General features: G+C 44.9%; 1 protein-coding gene across 1 annotated transcript in view; it reads left to right on the forward strand.

Moving 5' to 3' along the window:
- Positions 1-12,125, forward strand: part of LOC117509047 (glycerophosphodiester phosphodiesterase domain-containing protein 5-like) — a 65,733-nt gene extending 53,608 nt beyond the window's left edge. The window contains exons 5-7 of the mRNA XM_034168858.1: positions 52-111; positions 218-316; positions 12,009-12,125. Of these exons, the coding sequence (XP_034024749.1) occupies positions 52-111; positions 218-316; positions 12,009-12,125 (276 nt within the window). The remainder of the gene's footprint in view (positions 1-51; positions 112-217; positions 317-12,008) is intronic.
- The last annotated feature ends 4,823 nt before the right edge of the window (positions 12,126-16,948 follow it).

Below are 16,948 nucleotides of genomic sequence, written 5' to 3' on the forward strand. Positions count from 1 at the left end.
TATTATTATACTTACTGAGAAGAATTAATACAATGTTTAACCTATGTTTAGGTGCTGGCAGTGTGTCTGCTGTCTGAGGGACAGAGACTCTACCTTCACTGGAGCCACAAGGTACGTATGTAAGCACACGTGCATGCACTCAGTAAACAGACAGGCATGTTTATTTTCTGTCCTTTTTTTTCTAATTTATTCCTCCATCCTTCTGTGTTTCTATTAGATTTGCATTGTGGTAACGTTGGTGTTCTCCGTCATAGCAACCGGCATACTTTCTGACCTCTGGAGCAAAGAATGGAAGACACTCCTCCTCTCTCTGCAGGTTGGATCACTATAATATCAATCAGACACACCAGCCAATCACAGGAATGCATCTGTTGCACCCCTCAGCATCAGTTATGTATCATGTTACTGATTTTTTTTAGTATTATATGACATTTTATGCTGCATCATCTAGTCTCCTGATAGACCTCAAATGGTGGAAGGAGCATTAATACACTTTCCTCAACCAAGAGTCAATGGCAGCTGAAAATCTGTTCTGAAATGTACCTAAATGTCCTGTATGGTACTGGATGTCAACTCCTCCATCATTCATGAATTCAAGAAGGCCCTCAAGCACATGGAAAGCGTGATAAGCACCAGGTCCCAACAAGTTCACCATGTACCTTCTATCCCATGAGGGATGTGGCATGAGGACCCCACCTCTTCATCCTGTTCTTACTTATGTTTGAGTTCCAGACATCCTCAAGAACATGGCCATCATCCCCATTTTCATGAAGGGAAATCACTCCATCTAAGGTAACTTCCATGGGATCTCCCTCAGTGTCACAGAAGAGATCTTCGCCAAGATCCTACATAACTGGCCAATGGTTGCTTCCAGAGACCCAATGTGGTTTCTGCCACAGACATGATCTTTTGTGCCCACCTTCTCCAGGAAAAATCCTGTGAACAAAGTAAGCCACGTATGATCATTTTCAAGGATTTTGAGAAAGTTTTTTGACAGTTTTCCTCCAAAAAAAAAAAAAAAATGAGTCCAAAACAAAGATCCTGGCACAAGCAGCCCAGGTCATCCACCTCCCAAAACCAGCAATGTCCAAATTCACAAAACAGAGTTGGAAAACATGGGCACCTTCCCATACCTGGGCAGCATCCCTTCCAGTGATGCTACAGTCCAGAAAGTCATCAAGAACTGCATCTGAGGAGCCCATCCAGCTTATGGAAGGCTCTCAATGTGAGTCTTTTTGAACCACAATCTCACTCTCCAAAACAAGATCATGGTCTTCAGAGCCATTGTTCTCTCAACCCTTCTCTGTAGCTCAGAGGTGTGGGTGTTGTATCACTGCAACATGAAGAAGCTGGATTGTTTCCAGAAATGGGTTCCAGGTTGTTAAAAGCAGCATTTCTCCTTTAATTTGGGTTGCCTTATATATATATGTATGTGTCTCCAGTGATTTTTAAATGAGCGGGCAGCTGTTGATTAAATAGCCTCTTAATTTTGCTGTCTGAAAGACTTAAATAACCTCTTAATTTTGCTCTCTGAGTGGCACCAGGATGATGCATTTCACTTAAAAATGCACACGCCACAGAGTGTTTCTCAACTGTACTCAAAAGTATTGGAACACTTGGCATTTCACACATTTTAATTTGTTTATGCCATTTCAAATAAATAAAAAATAAATAAATGTAACGTTATCTTCCTTAAACTCAAACTGAAAGCAGATACTTACAACTTGATATAAATTAAATAAAAATATAAAATCCAGCTTCCTGATGAAGTGCTGTAGAGGAGGATTTTCTTAAAAAGAAGACCTGAACACTCAGGTACAATTTACCAGAAAGTACATTTGAGATGAAAGCCTAGATTTGATGTTTTGGTGAAAGAAACTTTTGTATTTCTTCATAATTGATGTAAATAAAGTCCAAGACATATTCAGTGACTTGGAAATGTTCATGTTTCCATCCCCTGACTTGTCTGAAGAAAACTGGCAATAAAACTAATTATTATTTACAGGTATTATCATGTTTTACAGATTTGCTTTCAGTTTGAGTTTGAGGAAGATAATTTTAGAAATTTTTATTCTTTATGTTGTATTTCTTGTATTTGAAATGGCATAAACAAATTAAAATGTGTGAAATACCAAGTGTTCCAGTACTTTTGGAGGGTACAGTATCCTAACCTTATGATGAGTGCAAAATGAGTGTGGTATTATTACTGTTTTGTTTAAGAATGTTTCATTTTCACTGTTGCTGCACTTTTTGTGAAATCATAGTCATATCGTATATCATACTGATATGACAATATTGAGATATGATCATTTGGCCATATTTTACAGCTCTACTGTCAACTAGCTGAAAACTTTGAATATTAATTTACATCTAAATTTAAAAAATGCTTAAAGTGGCAGGGGGTTAAGAGAGCTATAATTAGGGGAGTCTGTAGTGTGGAGCCCCCCCACCCCAGAAACTGCAAGGCAAAAAATGAAAAATATTTAAAAAGGCAGGGTTCTGGGGCTCCCCCTCGAACTTCCACCTTATTGTGGTGGGGGAGTTTGCATTCCCGGATGATCCTAGGAGCTACGTTGTCGGGGGCTTCGTGTCCCTGGTAGGGTCTCCTATGGCAAACAGGTCCTAGGTGACGTGCCAGACTGAGGGCAGTTCAAAAGCTCCCATGACTGACACAAAATGAAGGACCGAGACGTCGCCTGGTATGGCGGAGCCGGGGCCCCACCCTGGAGCCAGGCCTGGGGTTGGGGCTCGTGCACGAGTGCCTGGTGGTCGGGCCTTAGCCCATGGGGCCCAGCCGGGCTCAGCCCGAAAGAGCGATGTGGGCCCACCCTCCTGTGGGTTCACCACCTGCAGAGGGGGCCATGGGGGTCGGGTGCAGAGAGGACTGGGTGGCAGTCGAGGGCAGGTGGCCCGGCGGCCCGGTCCGCGCTCACAGCCTCTGGCTGTTGGGACATGGAATGTCACCTCGCTGGGGGGGGAGGAGCCTGAGCTTGTGCGGGAGGTTGAGAAGTACCGACTAGAGATTGTCGGGCTCACCTCCACGCACAGCTTGGGGTCTGGTACCCAACTCCTGGAGAGGGGCTGGATGCTTCACTTTTCTGGCGTTGCTCACGGGGAGAGGCGGCGAGCTGGGGTAGCATTGCTTACTGCTCCCCAGCTCAGTCGCCATGTGTTGGAGTTCACCCCGGTGAACGAGAGGGTCATGTCCCTATGCCTTCAGGTTGGGGACAGGTCTCTCACTGTTTTCTCGGCCTGTGGGCCAAGTAGCAGTGCAGAGTACCCAACTTTCTTGGATTCTCTGGGAGGGGTACTAGATAGTGCTCCGACCGGGGACTCCATTGTTCTCCTGGGGGACTTCAACGCCCACGTGGGCAGCAACAGTGAGACCTGGAGGGGTGTGATTGAGAAGCACGGACTCCCCGATCTGAACCCGAGTGGTGTTCAGTTGTTGGACTTCTGTGCAATCACAGTTTGTCCATCATGATCACCATGTGATCATGATGCACAGGGGTGTCCATAAGTGCACGTGGCACCAGGACACCCTGAGCCGGAGGTCGATGATCGACTTTGTAGTCGTATCATTTGACCTTCGGCCACGTGTCTCGGACACGCGAAAAAGAGAGGGTCTGAGCTGTCGACCGATCACCACCTGGTGGTGAGTTGGATCCACTGGGAGGGGAGGAAGCCGGTCAGACCTAGCAGGCCCAAACGTATCGTGAGGGTCTGCTGGGAATGACTGGCGGAACCCTCTGTTAGAGAGGTCTTCAACTCCCACCTCCGGGAGAGCTTCTCCCAGATCCCAGGGAGGTTGGAGACATGGAGTCCGAGTGGACCATGTTCTCCACCGCCATTGTCGATGTGGCCGCCTGCAGCTGTGGCCGCAAGGTCTCTGGTGCCTGTCGCGGTGGCAATCCCCGAACCCATTGGTGGATGCCGGAAGTAAGGGATGCCGTCAAGCTGAAGAAGGAGTCCTACTTGTCTTTGTTGGTAGGTGGGACCCCAGAGACAGCTGACAGGTGCCGGCAGGTCAAGCGTGCTGCAGCCTGTGCGGTCGCAGAGGCAAAAACTTGGGTCTGGGAGGAGTTCGGAGAGGCCTTGGAGGAGGATTATCGGTCGGCATCGAAGAAATTCTGGCAAACTGTCCGACACCTCAGAAGGTGGAAGCAGCTCTCTGCCACCACTGTCTATAGTGAGTGGGGAGCTGTTGACCCTGACTGAGGATGTTGTTGGTCAGAAAGCTCCTTGGTTCCAAGGCTCCTGTGGGTGGACGAAATCCGTCCTGAGTACCTTAAGTCTCTGGATGTTGTGGGACTGTCTTGATTGAAACGTCTCTGCAACATCGAGTGGCGGTCGGGGACAGTACCCCTGGATTGGCAGACTGGGGTGGTGGTCCCTCTGTTTAAGAAGGGGGACCGGAGGGTGTGTTCCAACGACAGGGGGATCACACTCCTCAGCCTCCCCAGTAAGGTATATTCCAGTGTGCTGGAGAGGAGAATTCCACTGATAGTCGAACCTCGGATTCAGGAGGAGCAGTGTGGTTTTCGTCCTGGTAGCGGCACACTGGACCAGCTCTACACCCTCCATCGGGTGCTCGAGGGTTCATAGGAGTTCGCCCAACCAGTCCACATGTGCTTTGCGGATCTGAAGAAGGCGTTTGACCGTGTCCCTCGAGGCGCCCTGTGGGGGGTGCTCCGGGAGTACGGGGTCCAGAGTCCTTTGCTAAGGGCTATCCGGTCCCTGTTCGACTGCAGCAGGAGCTTGGTTCGCATTGGCGGTAGTAAGCCAAACCTGTTTCCAGTGCACGTTGGCCTCCGCCAGGGCTGCCCTTTGTCATCGGTTCTGTTCATTACATTTATGGACAGAATTTCTAGGCGCAGCCAGGGTGTAGGGGGGTCTGGTTTGGGAACCACAGAATCTCATCTCTGCTGTTTGCAGATGATGTGGTCCTGTTGGCTTCGTCAAACCAGGACCTTCAGCATGCACTGGGGCAGTTTGCACCCGAGTGTGAAGCGTCTGAGATGAAGATCAGCACCTCCAAATCCGAGGCCATGGTTCTCGACCGGAAAAAGGTGCCTTGCCCTCTTCAGGTCGGTTCGGTGTCCTTGCCTCAGGTGGAGGAGTTTAAGTATCTTGGGGTCTTGTTCATGAGTGAGGGACGGATGGAGTGTCTGCAGTGATGCAGTCGCTGTATCGGACCGTCGTGGGGAAGAGAGAGCTGAGCAGGGGGGCAAAGCTCTCGATTTACCGATTGATCTACGTTCCGACCCTCACCTATGGTCATGAGATTTGGCTCATGACCGAAAGAACAAGATCGTGAGTACAAGCGGCTGAGATGAGTTTCCTCCGCAGGGTGGCTGGGCGCTCCCTTAGAGATAGAGTGAGGAGCTCTGTCACTCCGGAGGAGCTCGGAGTCGAGCCGCTGCTCCTCCACGTCGAAAGGAGCCAGCTAAGGTGGCTGGGGCATCTTTTCTGGATGCCCCTGGACGCCTCGCTGGAGAGGTGTTCCGGGTACGTCCCATCGGGAGGAGGCCCCGGGGAAGACCCAGATCACCCTGGAGAGACTACGTCTCTCAGCTGGCTTGGGAACACCTCGGGGTGCCCCCGGAGGAGCTGGGGGAGGTGTGTGTGGATCGGGAGGTCTGGGCGGCTTTGCTTGAGCTGCTGCCCCCGCGACCCGACCTAGGATAAGTGGAAGAAAATGGATGGATGGATGGGTTCTGGGGGGGCTGAGCTTTCACAGAAGCTGAAAGGTTTTAGCCATGCTCACGCTCCCAAGAACCATTTTACTGAAAAAAGGTCTGAAGGTCCTAAATGACATGGTTAGATGGTGAGGAGCGTCCAGGCATTTGAGAGGCAAATAAAGAAAAATGCTTAAAAAGGCTGGGAGTCTGGGGGGCCATGCTAATGCTCCCCTGAATTTCCCTTAAATGGTCTCTTTTGGAAAGTTCAAGGTCACTGGGGTCAGAGTAACCTTTCTTTTTTCTTTTTCCTGCTCTTCAATGTCAGTTTCAATTTCAGGGAGATTCCTGAATGCAGGCGCGACACGTTCAGTGCGCAGCGAGCGCGGAGCAGAGAGAGGATTTTAAATGGAGTGAACATGTTAACAAAACGAAAACGTGAAGCTGCCTTTACTTCTCTCTGAACTTTCTCTAAAGGTGTGATTCTGCCGTTACCGTCCTGTTCACACCATGTGCGCGTCGTATGCTGAATTTATGAGACCATGAGATGAAATAAACGGTCAAATATCTTTAAAAACATATTTAAAAAATGAGAATATATGAATGAACTGAGATACACAAAAAAAAAAATGTTCAGACGCACAGATCACAAAAAGCAGGTGAGAACTCTGAACTTTAACAGCTGTTATTTTCCAAAGGTATTTATTTGTTCAGTCTTGAGCTTAATGTAGTGTTTAAGCACAAAACGTGACTGATGAGGAGAAACAATTTCAGAAATGCAACAGAAACAACCACAAATCAGAAAAAGTTGGGACTGTATGTAAAATGAAGATAAAAATAAAAATGTTGCACCATTCCCCGTTTCTCCACTCACAGAAGCCAAACGTTCTTCCAGAGTTGTGTAATTATACTACAATAGTAGAATATAAAGAAGGGGAAAAAAAGAAAAAAAATAGACAATATATTCGTCAATCGCAATTATTTGTCTGACAATTAATTGTCTCCAGAAATTTCTAATCGTGACAGCCCTACTTGAGATCAGAGCGCACGCAAAATGCTTGAGGATTTTCGAAATGCGATGTTTTCTGTATCGATTTTCTATTGCGATAATTGGGTTTTGCGCAAAACCAGAGGTAATAGCATTATAATATTATTTTAGTTGGTGGTGTGCCGCAGGATTTTGTAAATATAAAAAGGGTGCCGCAACTCAAAAAAGGTTGAGAAACACTGCCCTAGAGCAATCACACAGGTGACAGTTGTAAGGAAAAACTCCCTCTGATGATTTGATAAAGAAACCTCAAGCAGGCCAGACTCAAAGGGGTGACCCTCTGCATGGGCCATGCTACCGACACAGTTGACAATACAAATATACAGGAAATTTTGGGAGTCTATGCTGGTGCACAGGACGGGAGGCCTGCAGAAGAAGACACCACCTCCCGCATCTCAAACAGAGAGAAAAACAAAACAGAATCAGGCAGCAGAAAGTCAACAAATATAGTATAATTGGTCAGTATTAAGCAACAAGACAAACAGAAGAAATACTAAGGTGATCGCTGGCCACCAGCCCTAAGTTCACTAAAAGACCCAGACTTTAGATAAAGTTGAGGCTGTGGCCTGCTCCATTTCCTAATCAAGTGAAGTTAAAAGGGTAGAAAGCATAGTCCCATACTATGCCAGTATGCTAGCCATACAAAAGGGAAAATAAGTGTGTCTTAAGTCTAGGCTTGAAAGTCTAAAACAGGGGTAGGCAACCTGTTCCAGAAAGAGCCATGAGGGTGCAGGTTTTCTTTGCAGCCACTGACTCCACCAGGTGATTTCACTGATTAACAGGTTGCCTACCCCTGGTCTAAAATCTAACAACACCAGAACCATAGTGGTGTCCGAATCCATTGCAAGCAGAAGATCATTCGCCACTTTAGTGAGAGATATCTGTGTGGAATGATATTTTCTAAAAGCAGACTGCAGTGGCTCAAAAAGATTAGTCCACGAGTTGCTGTGAAACCACCTTGTCCAGAATTTTTGAGCAACATGATAGATTTGATATCGGCCCATTGTTTTTCAATATACTAGGTCCAAGATTAGAATTCTTAAGTAATGTTTTAATCACTGCAGATTTGAAACTTTTAGGAACAGATCCAGAGGTTAATGACAGATTAATAATTTCCAGCACAGTCGGCCAAAGAGTGGACCACAGATCCTTAAACAGTTTTGTTGGTATAGAATCAAATAAGCAGGTTCTGCTTTTTGTAGACATTACAAGTTTCGTCAGCACACCCAGTGAGATACTATCAAATTCTGTCAATCTTGGTAATACCTCAGTGATAGCACCCATCTCAATAGCAGGGTGTAGTGGCTGGGTTAAGGCATGCTGGGATATGTTCAGCCTAATGTTGTCTGTTTTCTTCTCGAAGTAATCTAAGAAGTATTGTGCTGTAAAAGGAGAGCGACTTACAGGTGGTTGTCCATGAATAAGTGTTGCCACCGTGTTGAACAAGAGCTTTTTAGTTATGCTTGTTTTTGTTGATCAAATCAGAGTAATAGGTCTGCTTTGTAGCCAGTAATGCATGCTTATAGTCTAAGATAGCATCATGCCATGTGAGGTGGAATACTTGTAATTTTGAACTACGCCATTTTTGTTCTAGACCTCTAGCCTTATGCTTGAGGTCATGCAAGTAATCATTGAACCAAGGTGACTGTTTTGGGGGGTGTGGTTTTAATATAGGTGGAGCAGTCATGTCCAGTGTAGTTTTGAGTGCTGAGTTTAAACTGTCCACAAGACTGTCTACTGATTGGACATTTTCCAAATGTGAAGCTATGATATCAGGCAGTCTTGCTTCGAGTTCAGTTGTAGTTGAGGAGTTGATGTGTCACCGCAATGAGAAATAAGGTTGTTGTTCCACTAAACATGGCAGTGAAAATGTAAACTTAATAAGTGAGTGATCAGAGACCACTGATCCAAGAGGCATTATGTCAATATTTGTGACAGCAATACCACGTGCGAGAACCAAATCCAGGAAATTTCCAGTAATGTGCGTTGAATCCTGAATACATTGCCGGAATCCTAATCAGACTCAGGCTCAGACTCAGACTCACTTTTATTGTCACTCGACCCTTACAGGCAGAACAAAATGCAGTTTCTCCAGGTCTTGGTGTAGTTAACTGGAACAATTGTTGTTTTTTAACCTAACCTATTGTATAAACTTTTGCAATATAAACTTTTGCAATGTACAATATGCGCACCCCTGTGGTTATAGAATATATATACGAGGTCTGTGAGAAAAGTAACGGACCTTTTTATTTTTTTCAAAAACTATATGGATTTGATTCATATGTTTTTACGTCAGCCAAGCTTGAACCTTTGTGCGCATGCGTGAGTTTTCCATGCCTGTCGGTTGTGTCATTCACCTGTGACCACGCCTTGTGGCAGGAGTGGTCCAGCCCCCTCGTCAGATTTTTATTGTCAGGAAATGGCGGAATGATTTGGGCTTTTTTTCCATCAGAATTTTTTCAGAAACTGTTAGAGACAAGCAGCTGGAAACCATTCGAAAAATTTATCTGGCTTTCGGTGAAAATTTTATGGGCTTCACAGAGAATAAGGAGTGTTACTACAGCTTTAAGGACACCCCACAATGGCGCACAGCGCCGCGCTCTGAGCCACCATCGAGAAGCAGAAAACACCACATCATTTCTAAACGGATGGCTGTGTGGAGCTGGGACCGTCGTGAGCAATTTCTCTGGTTATCACAAGAGCTGGACATCAGCCATTTTCCGGCAGATTTCACTTTTAACAAGAGATTTTGTCATGGAAAGCCGCGCGGAGGCTTCACGTGTCAGGACTGATTCGATGATCGAGCGAGACAACGGACAAGTTGGGACATGCCCAGCTCTCCACAATTTCTCTTATACTCACTGGGCTGGTAAGCATTGAAAGCCGAGATAGGCATGTCCCAACTGGTCTCCTGGCACTCCGAAACGGAGGTGTTCCTTTGTCTCGCTCAATCAGCAAATCGGTCGTGACGCGCGAAGCCTCCGCGCGGCTTTCCATGACAAAATCTCTTGTTAAAAGTGAAATCTGCCGGAAAATGGCTGATGTCCAGCTCTTGTGATAACCAGAGAAATTGCACACGACGGTCCCGGCTCCACACAGCCATCCGTTTAGAAATGATGTGATGTTTTCTGCCTCTCAATGGTGGCCCGGATGCTGCATAGCCTCCTTCCAGGGGGAAGGGGTGTGAACAGACTGTGTGCAGGGTGGGTGGAGTCTCGGAAGATGCAGGTGGCTTTGTCTCTACATCTGGAGAAGTAGATGTCCCCCCAATGGGTGGTAAGCTGCATCCGATGGTCCTCTGTGCAGACTTCACCACCCGCTGCAGCGCTTTCTTCTCCTTCACCGTGCAGCCACCATACCACACAGGGAGGCAGCAGGACAGGACACTCTCCACTGCACAGCTGTAGAAGGCCCTGAGGACATCTGTGTTCAGTCCGGCCCTTCCCAATTTCCACAAAAAATAGAGACGTTGGTGGGCTTTCTTGATGACAGCCGTGGTGTTGCTGTGCCAGGTGAGAGTGTTGGAAGGTGGACTCCACCTGATGGAGGAGACAATCTCCACCACTGCTCCATTGATGTAGAGGGGGGAGGGGATGGTGGGGACTGACCTGTGGAAGTCAACGACTATCTCCTTGGTCTTCTGGGTGTTGAGGATGAGGTTGTTGTCTCCGCACCACCGTGTCAGGTTCTCCACTTCTTGCCTGTACGCTGTCTCATCCCCTTGGCTAATGAGCCAGATCACTGCTGTATCATCTGCAAACTTAACAACAAGATTATTCTTGTGCTGGGCTTTGTAGTTGAAGGTCATCAATGTGTACAGCAGTGGACTAAGCACACAACCCTGGGTTGAGCCAGTGTTCAGGATGATGGTGGAGGATGAGGTGGTGTTAATCCTGACACTCTGTGGCCTCCCAGTCAGGAAGTCCAGGATCCATTTGCACAGTGCTGAGGGGGCTCCTAGTTCAGCCAGCTTGGAAACCAGTTTCTGTGGGATGATGGTGTTGAACACATCCATAATTTCCATAAATGATTTGTAGAGGGGACCAGAAGGCTTATTTATATGATTGTTGAAGTCATCAATAATCAAAATGTTATCAGCACTCGTTGACAAGTTAGAGATAAACTCATCAAATTCCTCCTCCAAGAATTCAGAGTATAGGCCAGGGGGCTTATATACAGTGACAAAGTAGTATGGTTGATTTTTATTCTTGTGACCTTGCCAACACGTAGCATTGTGGGCAGAGCAGAAAATCAGATGTACAAACTAATAATATTTATGACCCCCAACAGCTAATAAACTAAACCTAGATTCATACAAATGTACCGGTGCTGTCCTACTTTAACTAAATATTGGGTCTCTTATTTTCAAACTATTGCAGAAATACTTGACCGTCAAATTGTACCAAACCCTCTCTAACTGCTTTCTTTTGCATATTCTCAGACTGTGATCTACCAAAAGCAAAAGTAGAAGTTTTGGTTTCTTCCTCTTTGCTGGCTTGCCAGTTATTTTATTAAGGTAGGGGGATCCCACCCCTCCTTCTTTTTCACACTGGATCAGAGACACAATGAACTGTCTAAATCTAGACAAAATCTGTCTCACTGCTTGAGGAACAGAAAATAGATTGAACACAGTCTGGCGCTCCTTCTTGACTTTCTTCGAGAAACCCATGACTGTCATTTCTGAGTATCTTCTGAAATTGTTTTTATATATATATATATATATATATATATATATATATATATATATATATATATATATATATATATATATATATATATATATATATATATATATATATATATATATATAATTTTTGTTCCACATATGTTTATGGTTATATGATTGTATAGTTATAAATCGACTTTCTTTCAATATAGCTCTATCAATTTTGTTCACTTTCTTGTAATTTATAATTTATTTATTGACTAATTTATTTTATTCATAGTGTTTTTCCTCACACAACTTTTGGGTGGATGGGTGGGTGGGGGGGGGTACCTAATCACTATAACTACACTTTGTCTTTAGTATTATGCTTTGCTGTTTTTTTTGTTTTTTTTTCTTTGTTTGCATCTGTGATAAATGTTATATATGAGGGGGAAATATTTCTCATTGCACAACCAAACTTTTCCTTCTGTAATACTACACAATTTTGCTTTCTTCTTCAAATAAAAAGACCTTGGAAAGAAAGAAATATGTGCCTGACATGATGATGATTTTGACTTTTTTTTTTTTGTTCCTGTGCTTCTCTTCTCTTCTTTTATTTAATCTCTTGACATTCTAGGTCACAGCGCCCTATCTCCATGTAACTGCTGTCTCACTCATGGCGCTCCTCTCCTGGCCAGTAGCATTGCACTTCTTCCGCATGAACAAGAGAGGTAGGTGTATTGAGTGTTCATAATTTTACAACCTGTTCATGCATTAGTGCAGCTGTGTGCACTTGTCCTGCTTGGTGGTCATGGAGGGAAGCAAAAACTATCCAGTCAGGGATAAAACATGTTCCACACAAAATGGCTCGGCTTTCACCTGGGATCTTTCTTGCTGTGTGAGGCGACAGTAAGAACACTGCACATCTTGGTCATCCCACATGTGGGTAGCACTCAAGTGTTGAGTGGAGTGCAGGCAGAGTCTCTGATGTCTTCCCCATTGGGAAGACATACAGTCATTTACACAGCATGTTGAGTGTGTCAACATCATCACTATGACCATGTGGCACATTTTCCTGAGCATGATCTGGCACGTCTGAGAAGAAGCTGGAGCTCAGCAATGTGGTGCGCATGGTCGACACGGATGGAACAGCTACTGACATTTCTCCATTTCTTCTCTGCATCTTCTCAACTGAAAATCAATGCCTCATTTTCTTGCTCAGTGAATTAGAATCATATTTTATGAAGACATAAACACGAAGCTGAAACTTTGCTGGTGGGAAGTGATATAAGTTTTGGTGTAGTTTCTTTCTTTACCTCCAGCAGCTGAGAACGGCAACATCATAACACTGCTGATGCAGCATATGTTATGTTGGTGTCAGGGCAGAAAATACTCTATTTTATAATTTTTAAAGTTGGTTTTTAAATTGGGCTTCTTTTATCATTATGTTCATTTTAACTGAATAAAACTGAGTTTCTTTAGCTCTTCCCTTTTTTCACTTGGGTTCACCACAGCAGATCTCATGTTGCATGTTGATTTGGCAGAGGTTTTAAGTCTGATGCCCTTCCTGACCCATCTCCACATTATATGGAGACTGGGCAGGGTTGGTTTTGAAACAAGAATCTTTAGATCTAGAAAGCACACTAAATGCTGGGCAACCACACGACCTTAAATTCATTTATTTAATATTTTTTATTGAATTTTATCATATCTCAGGCTTACAAATTTATCAAAATTTGTAGTGAAATTACATCTTTTAGGGAGGGGGGAACCCTCAGAATTTTTTAGCAGCAGCCCCCCACTCCTCCCAATCTCCCCATTTATTTTTATTGGTTAAAAACTAGTTAAATGTTACCTGTTGTTCATAATTGTTGAGCACAAACACAAACAGTGTTTTGCTGTGGTAGATTTTTATATGTTTTATGTAATGATGGCAGTTGATTCTATTATGATTTATTTAGGGGTGTCCCAATCAGGTTTTTTTGCTTGTTTTGCACTGGATCCCAATCGTAGTGATTCAATATTGATGGAATTTAGGGACCACTGCTTTTAAATCAACGTGGTTGAAGTCCTCTGCCTTGATGTGTACTGCCTCAGAATACATGCTCTGTTGACTGTTAGTGGTGTTGTGCAAATATGCAAGAGAAGACTTAGCAATAGCATCTGTTGGTACAGCGGGTAAAACAAATGTTGAACATGTTACCATTTTTCTCATTAAATATATTTCTAAAGGTGCTATTGACATGAAATTTTCACCAGATGTCAGTAACCCAAGTAATCCCACACATACAAAGAAATATATGTGTGGGATTGTACAAAGATGTATAATAAAATGGAATTGTTATGTGTCGGACGCGGTCGGAGCACCGACCCAGCGTTTGAAAGGACCCAGCATAAAATAAGCAGAGCACGGTTCAAAAGGTAACCGAATTTAATAAACATAACAGTGGGTGAAGTGCTAAACAACTAAAAAGTCCGCGGTCTGGTGAGGTGGAAACACGGCGCGCTCTCAACAGCGCAAACGGTCCGGAGCCACAGCAGTTCGGACCCAGGGACCCCGCCGACACCCCCCAGGTGGCCGCGACAAACCAAGTCTGTGAAGAAAGAAAACATGGAGGTGAGTCCAACTCCACACAGAGAGACACAACTCAAAGGTGCACGCAATCAGCAAACACTTCCTGGCTTAAATCTATACATCAGCTTCTCACCCTGCAGGCACGGAACAACTCAGTTCAAATCTCCACTGCAGCAGAAGCTGATTAGACAATTAGCATAACGTGACAGCTCGATACAACAAGGTGTGAGGGACACCAAATCCACTGTCATTACTTCATAAAAGTCACCAAAGCCAAATTACCTCAGGAAGTGTGCTGAAGAGCGTGAGACCTCACCCAGTCCTCCTTCACAGACTGTGGCGTCAAACCTGGAGCGGTCTCTGCGTCCGTGATGGTGAGATTGTTCTCCTGACGTCGATCTCACACGTCTGCTCACAAGGTCGAGTCTCTGGCAATCAGACACTGTGCATTCAAGGTTTAAATGCAGCAATCTCTGATCAAGACAGAATACACCACAGCTGTGAGTCCTGATGACCTGCACGTGAAAACAACCCTCAGGTGTTCAGGGTGAGGTCCTAATGCTCAGCCACTCAGTCCTGAATGCATACCACCTGGTGGGAGAAACAGAAAACAAAAACCAAGCCAGCCAAACACCCCAGCCCACAACAGGAATGACGCAGAGAAAAAGTTTTGAACATGCTTACTGAAATTGGGAGCAAATTTCACTTATCAATAAGGTTTCAGTACATTCTTTCATGCATCCTTCCTCCAGTAATATGACATTTGCCAATGCTTTGGTGAAAAACAGCCCACACCATGATGTTTCCACCTCCAAATATCAATGTTCAAGTGGTATTTTTGGGGTGATGTGCAGTGCCATTTGACCTCCAAACGCGGTGTGTATTATGGCATCCAAAAGAGTTCGGTTTTGGTCTCATCTGATCAGACTATATTCTCCCAGTATTTCACAGGCTTGTCTAAATGTTGTGCAGCAAACTTTAAATGACTTTCAACATGTTTCTTCTTCAGTAATGGTGTCTTGCGTGGTGAGCATGCATACAGGCCATGGAGGTTCAGTGTATTACTTATTGTTTTCTTTGAAACAACTGTACCTGCTAAATCCAGGTCTCTCTGAAGCTCTCCACAAGTGGCCCTTGGCTCTTGGACAACTACACTCGGCTCTGGTTCTTAAAAGTGATGACAGATGATGCTTATTTCATGTTATGCTCAAAACACACCCATGACCTTTTCTGGTGGCCAGACGTGTTGTTTGCTTGCCTCTACTGGTGGTTGGCTCTCACTGCGGTATTGTATCACTTCCTGTTCCGGAGGACAGCGGTGTTTTTCTGTATCTGTTAGCTGTTTAATCTGCGCAGTTAGATTGATCTAGTTATCTAGATTACGATTTGTTTCCCAGTGTAATCTTTACGTGCCTTAACTAAAGCACTCCTTCTGCTGAATCACCTCTAAATTATTCACTTTGCGTGTTTTTAGGAATCCGCTAGGTTAGCGTAGCTACTAGCTCTTACCCGATTTAGCATGGCGGCTTCTCCTGTCTCTCCCACACTTTTCTGCTCTGGGTGTGAAATGTTTAGTTATTCCTCGGCCTCCTTTAGCAGTAATGGTACTTGTAATAAGTGTAGCTTATTCGTAGCTTTGGAGGCCAGGCTGGGCGAATCGGAGACTCGGCTCCGCACCGTGGAAAATTCTACAGCTAGCCAGGCCCCTGTAGTCGGTGCGGACCAAGGTAGCTTAGCCGCCGTTAGTTCCCCCCTGGCAGATCCCAAGCAGGCTGACTGGGTGACTGTGAGGAGGAAGCGTAGTTCTAAACAGAAGCCCCGTGTACACCTCCAACCCGTTCACATTTCTAACCGTTTTTCCCCACTCGACGACACACCCGCCGAGGATCAAACTCTGGTTATTGGCGACTCTATTTTGAGAAATGTGAAGTTAGCGACACCAGCAACCATAGTCAATTGTCTTCCGGGGGCCAGAGCAGGCGACATTGAAGGAAATTTGAAACTGCTGGCTAAGGCTAAGCGTAAATTTGGTAAGATTGTAATTCACGTCGGCAGTAATGACACCCGGTTACGCCAATCGGAGGTCACTAAAATTAACATTAAATCGGTGTGTAACTTTGCAAAAACAATGTCGGACTCTGTAGTTTTCTCTGGGCCCCTCCCCAATCGGACCGGGAGTGACATGTTTAGCCGCCTGTTCTCCTTGAATTGCTGGCTGTCTGAGTGGTGTCCAAAAAATGAGGTGGGCTTCATAGATAATTGGCAAAGCTTCTGGGGAAAACCTGGTCTTGTTAGGAGAGACGGCATCCATCCCACTTTGGATGGAGCAGCTCTCATTTCTAGAAATCTGGCCAATTTTCTTAAATCCTCCAAACCGTGACTATCCAGGGTTGGGACCAGGAAGCAGAGTTGTAGTCTTACACACCTCTCTGCAGCTTCTCTCCCCCTGCCATCCCCTCATTACCCCATCCCCGTAGAGACGGTGCCTGCTCCCAGACCACCAACAACCAGCAAAATCTATTTAAGCATAAAAATTCAAAAAGAAAAATATATAGCACCTTCAACTGCACCACAGACTAAAACAGTTAAATGTGGTCTATTAAACATTAGGTCTCTCTCTTCTAAGTCCCTGTTAGTAAATGATATAATAATTGATCAACATATTGATTTATTCTGTCTAACAGAAACCTGGTTACAGCAGGATGAATATGTTAGTTTAAATGAGTCAACACCCCCGAGTCACACTAACTGTCAGAATGCTCGTAGTACGGGCCGAGGAGGAGGATTAGCAGTAATCTTCCATTCCAGCTTATTAATTAATCAAAAACCCAGACAGAGCTTTAATTCATTTGAAAGCTTGTCTCTTAGTCTTGTCCATCCAAATTGGAAGTCCCAAAAACCAGTTTTATTTGTTATTATCTATCGTCCATGTTGGGTATTTTCTCCTCCAAACATTTTTAAAACCTTTAACAAGACAAACAGAGTCAAGAAACACCAGTGAG

This window comes from Thalassophryne amazonica, chromosome 4, assembly GCF_902500255.1.
Source record: "Thalassophryne amazonica chromosome 4, fThaAma1.1, whole genome shotgun sequence".
NCBI classification, from domain to species: domain Eukaryota; kingdom Metazoa; phylum Chordata; class Actinopteri; order Batrachoidiformes; family Batrachoididae; genus Thalassophryne; species Thalassophryne amazonica.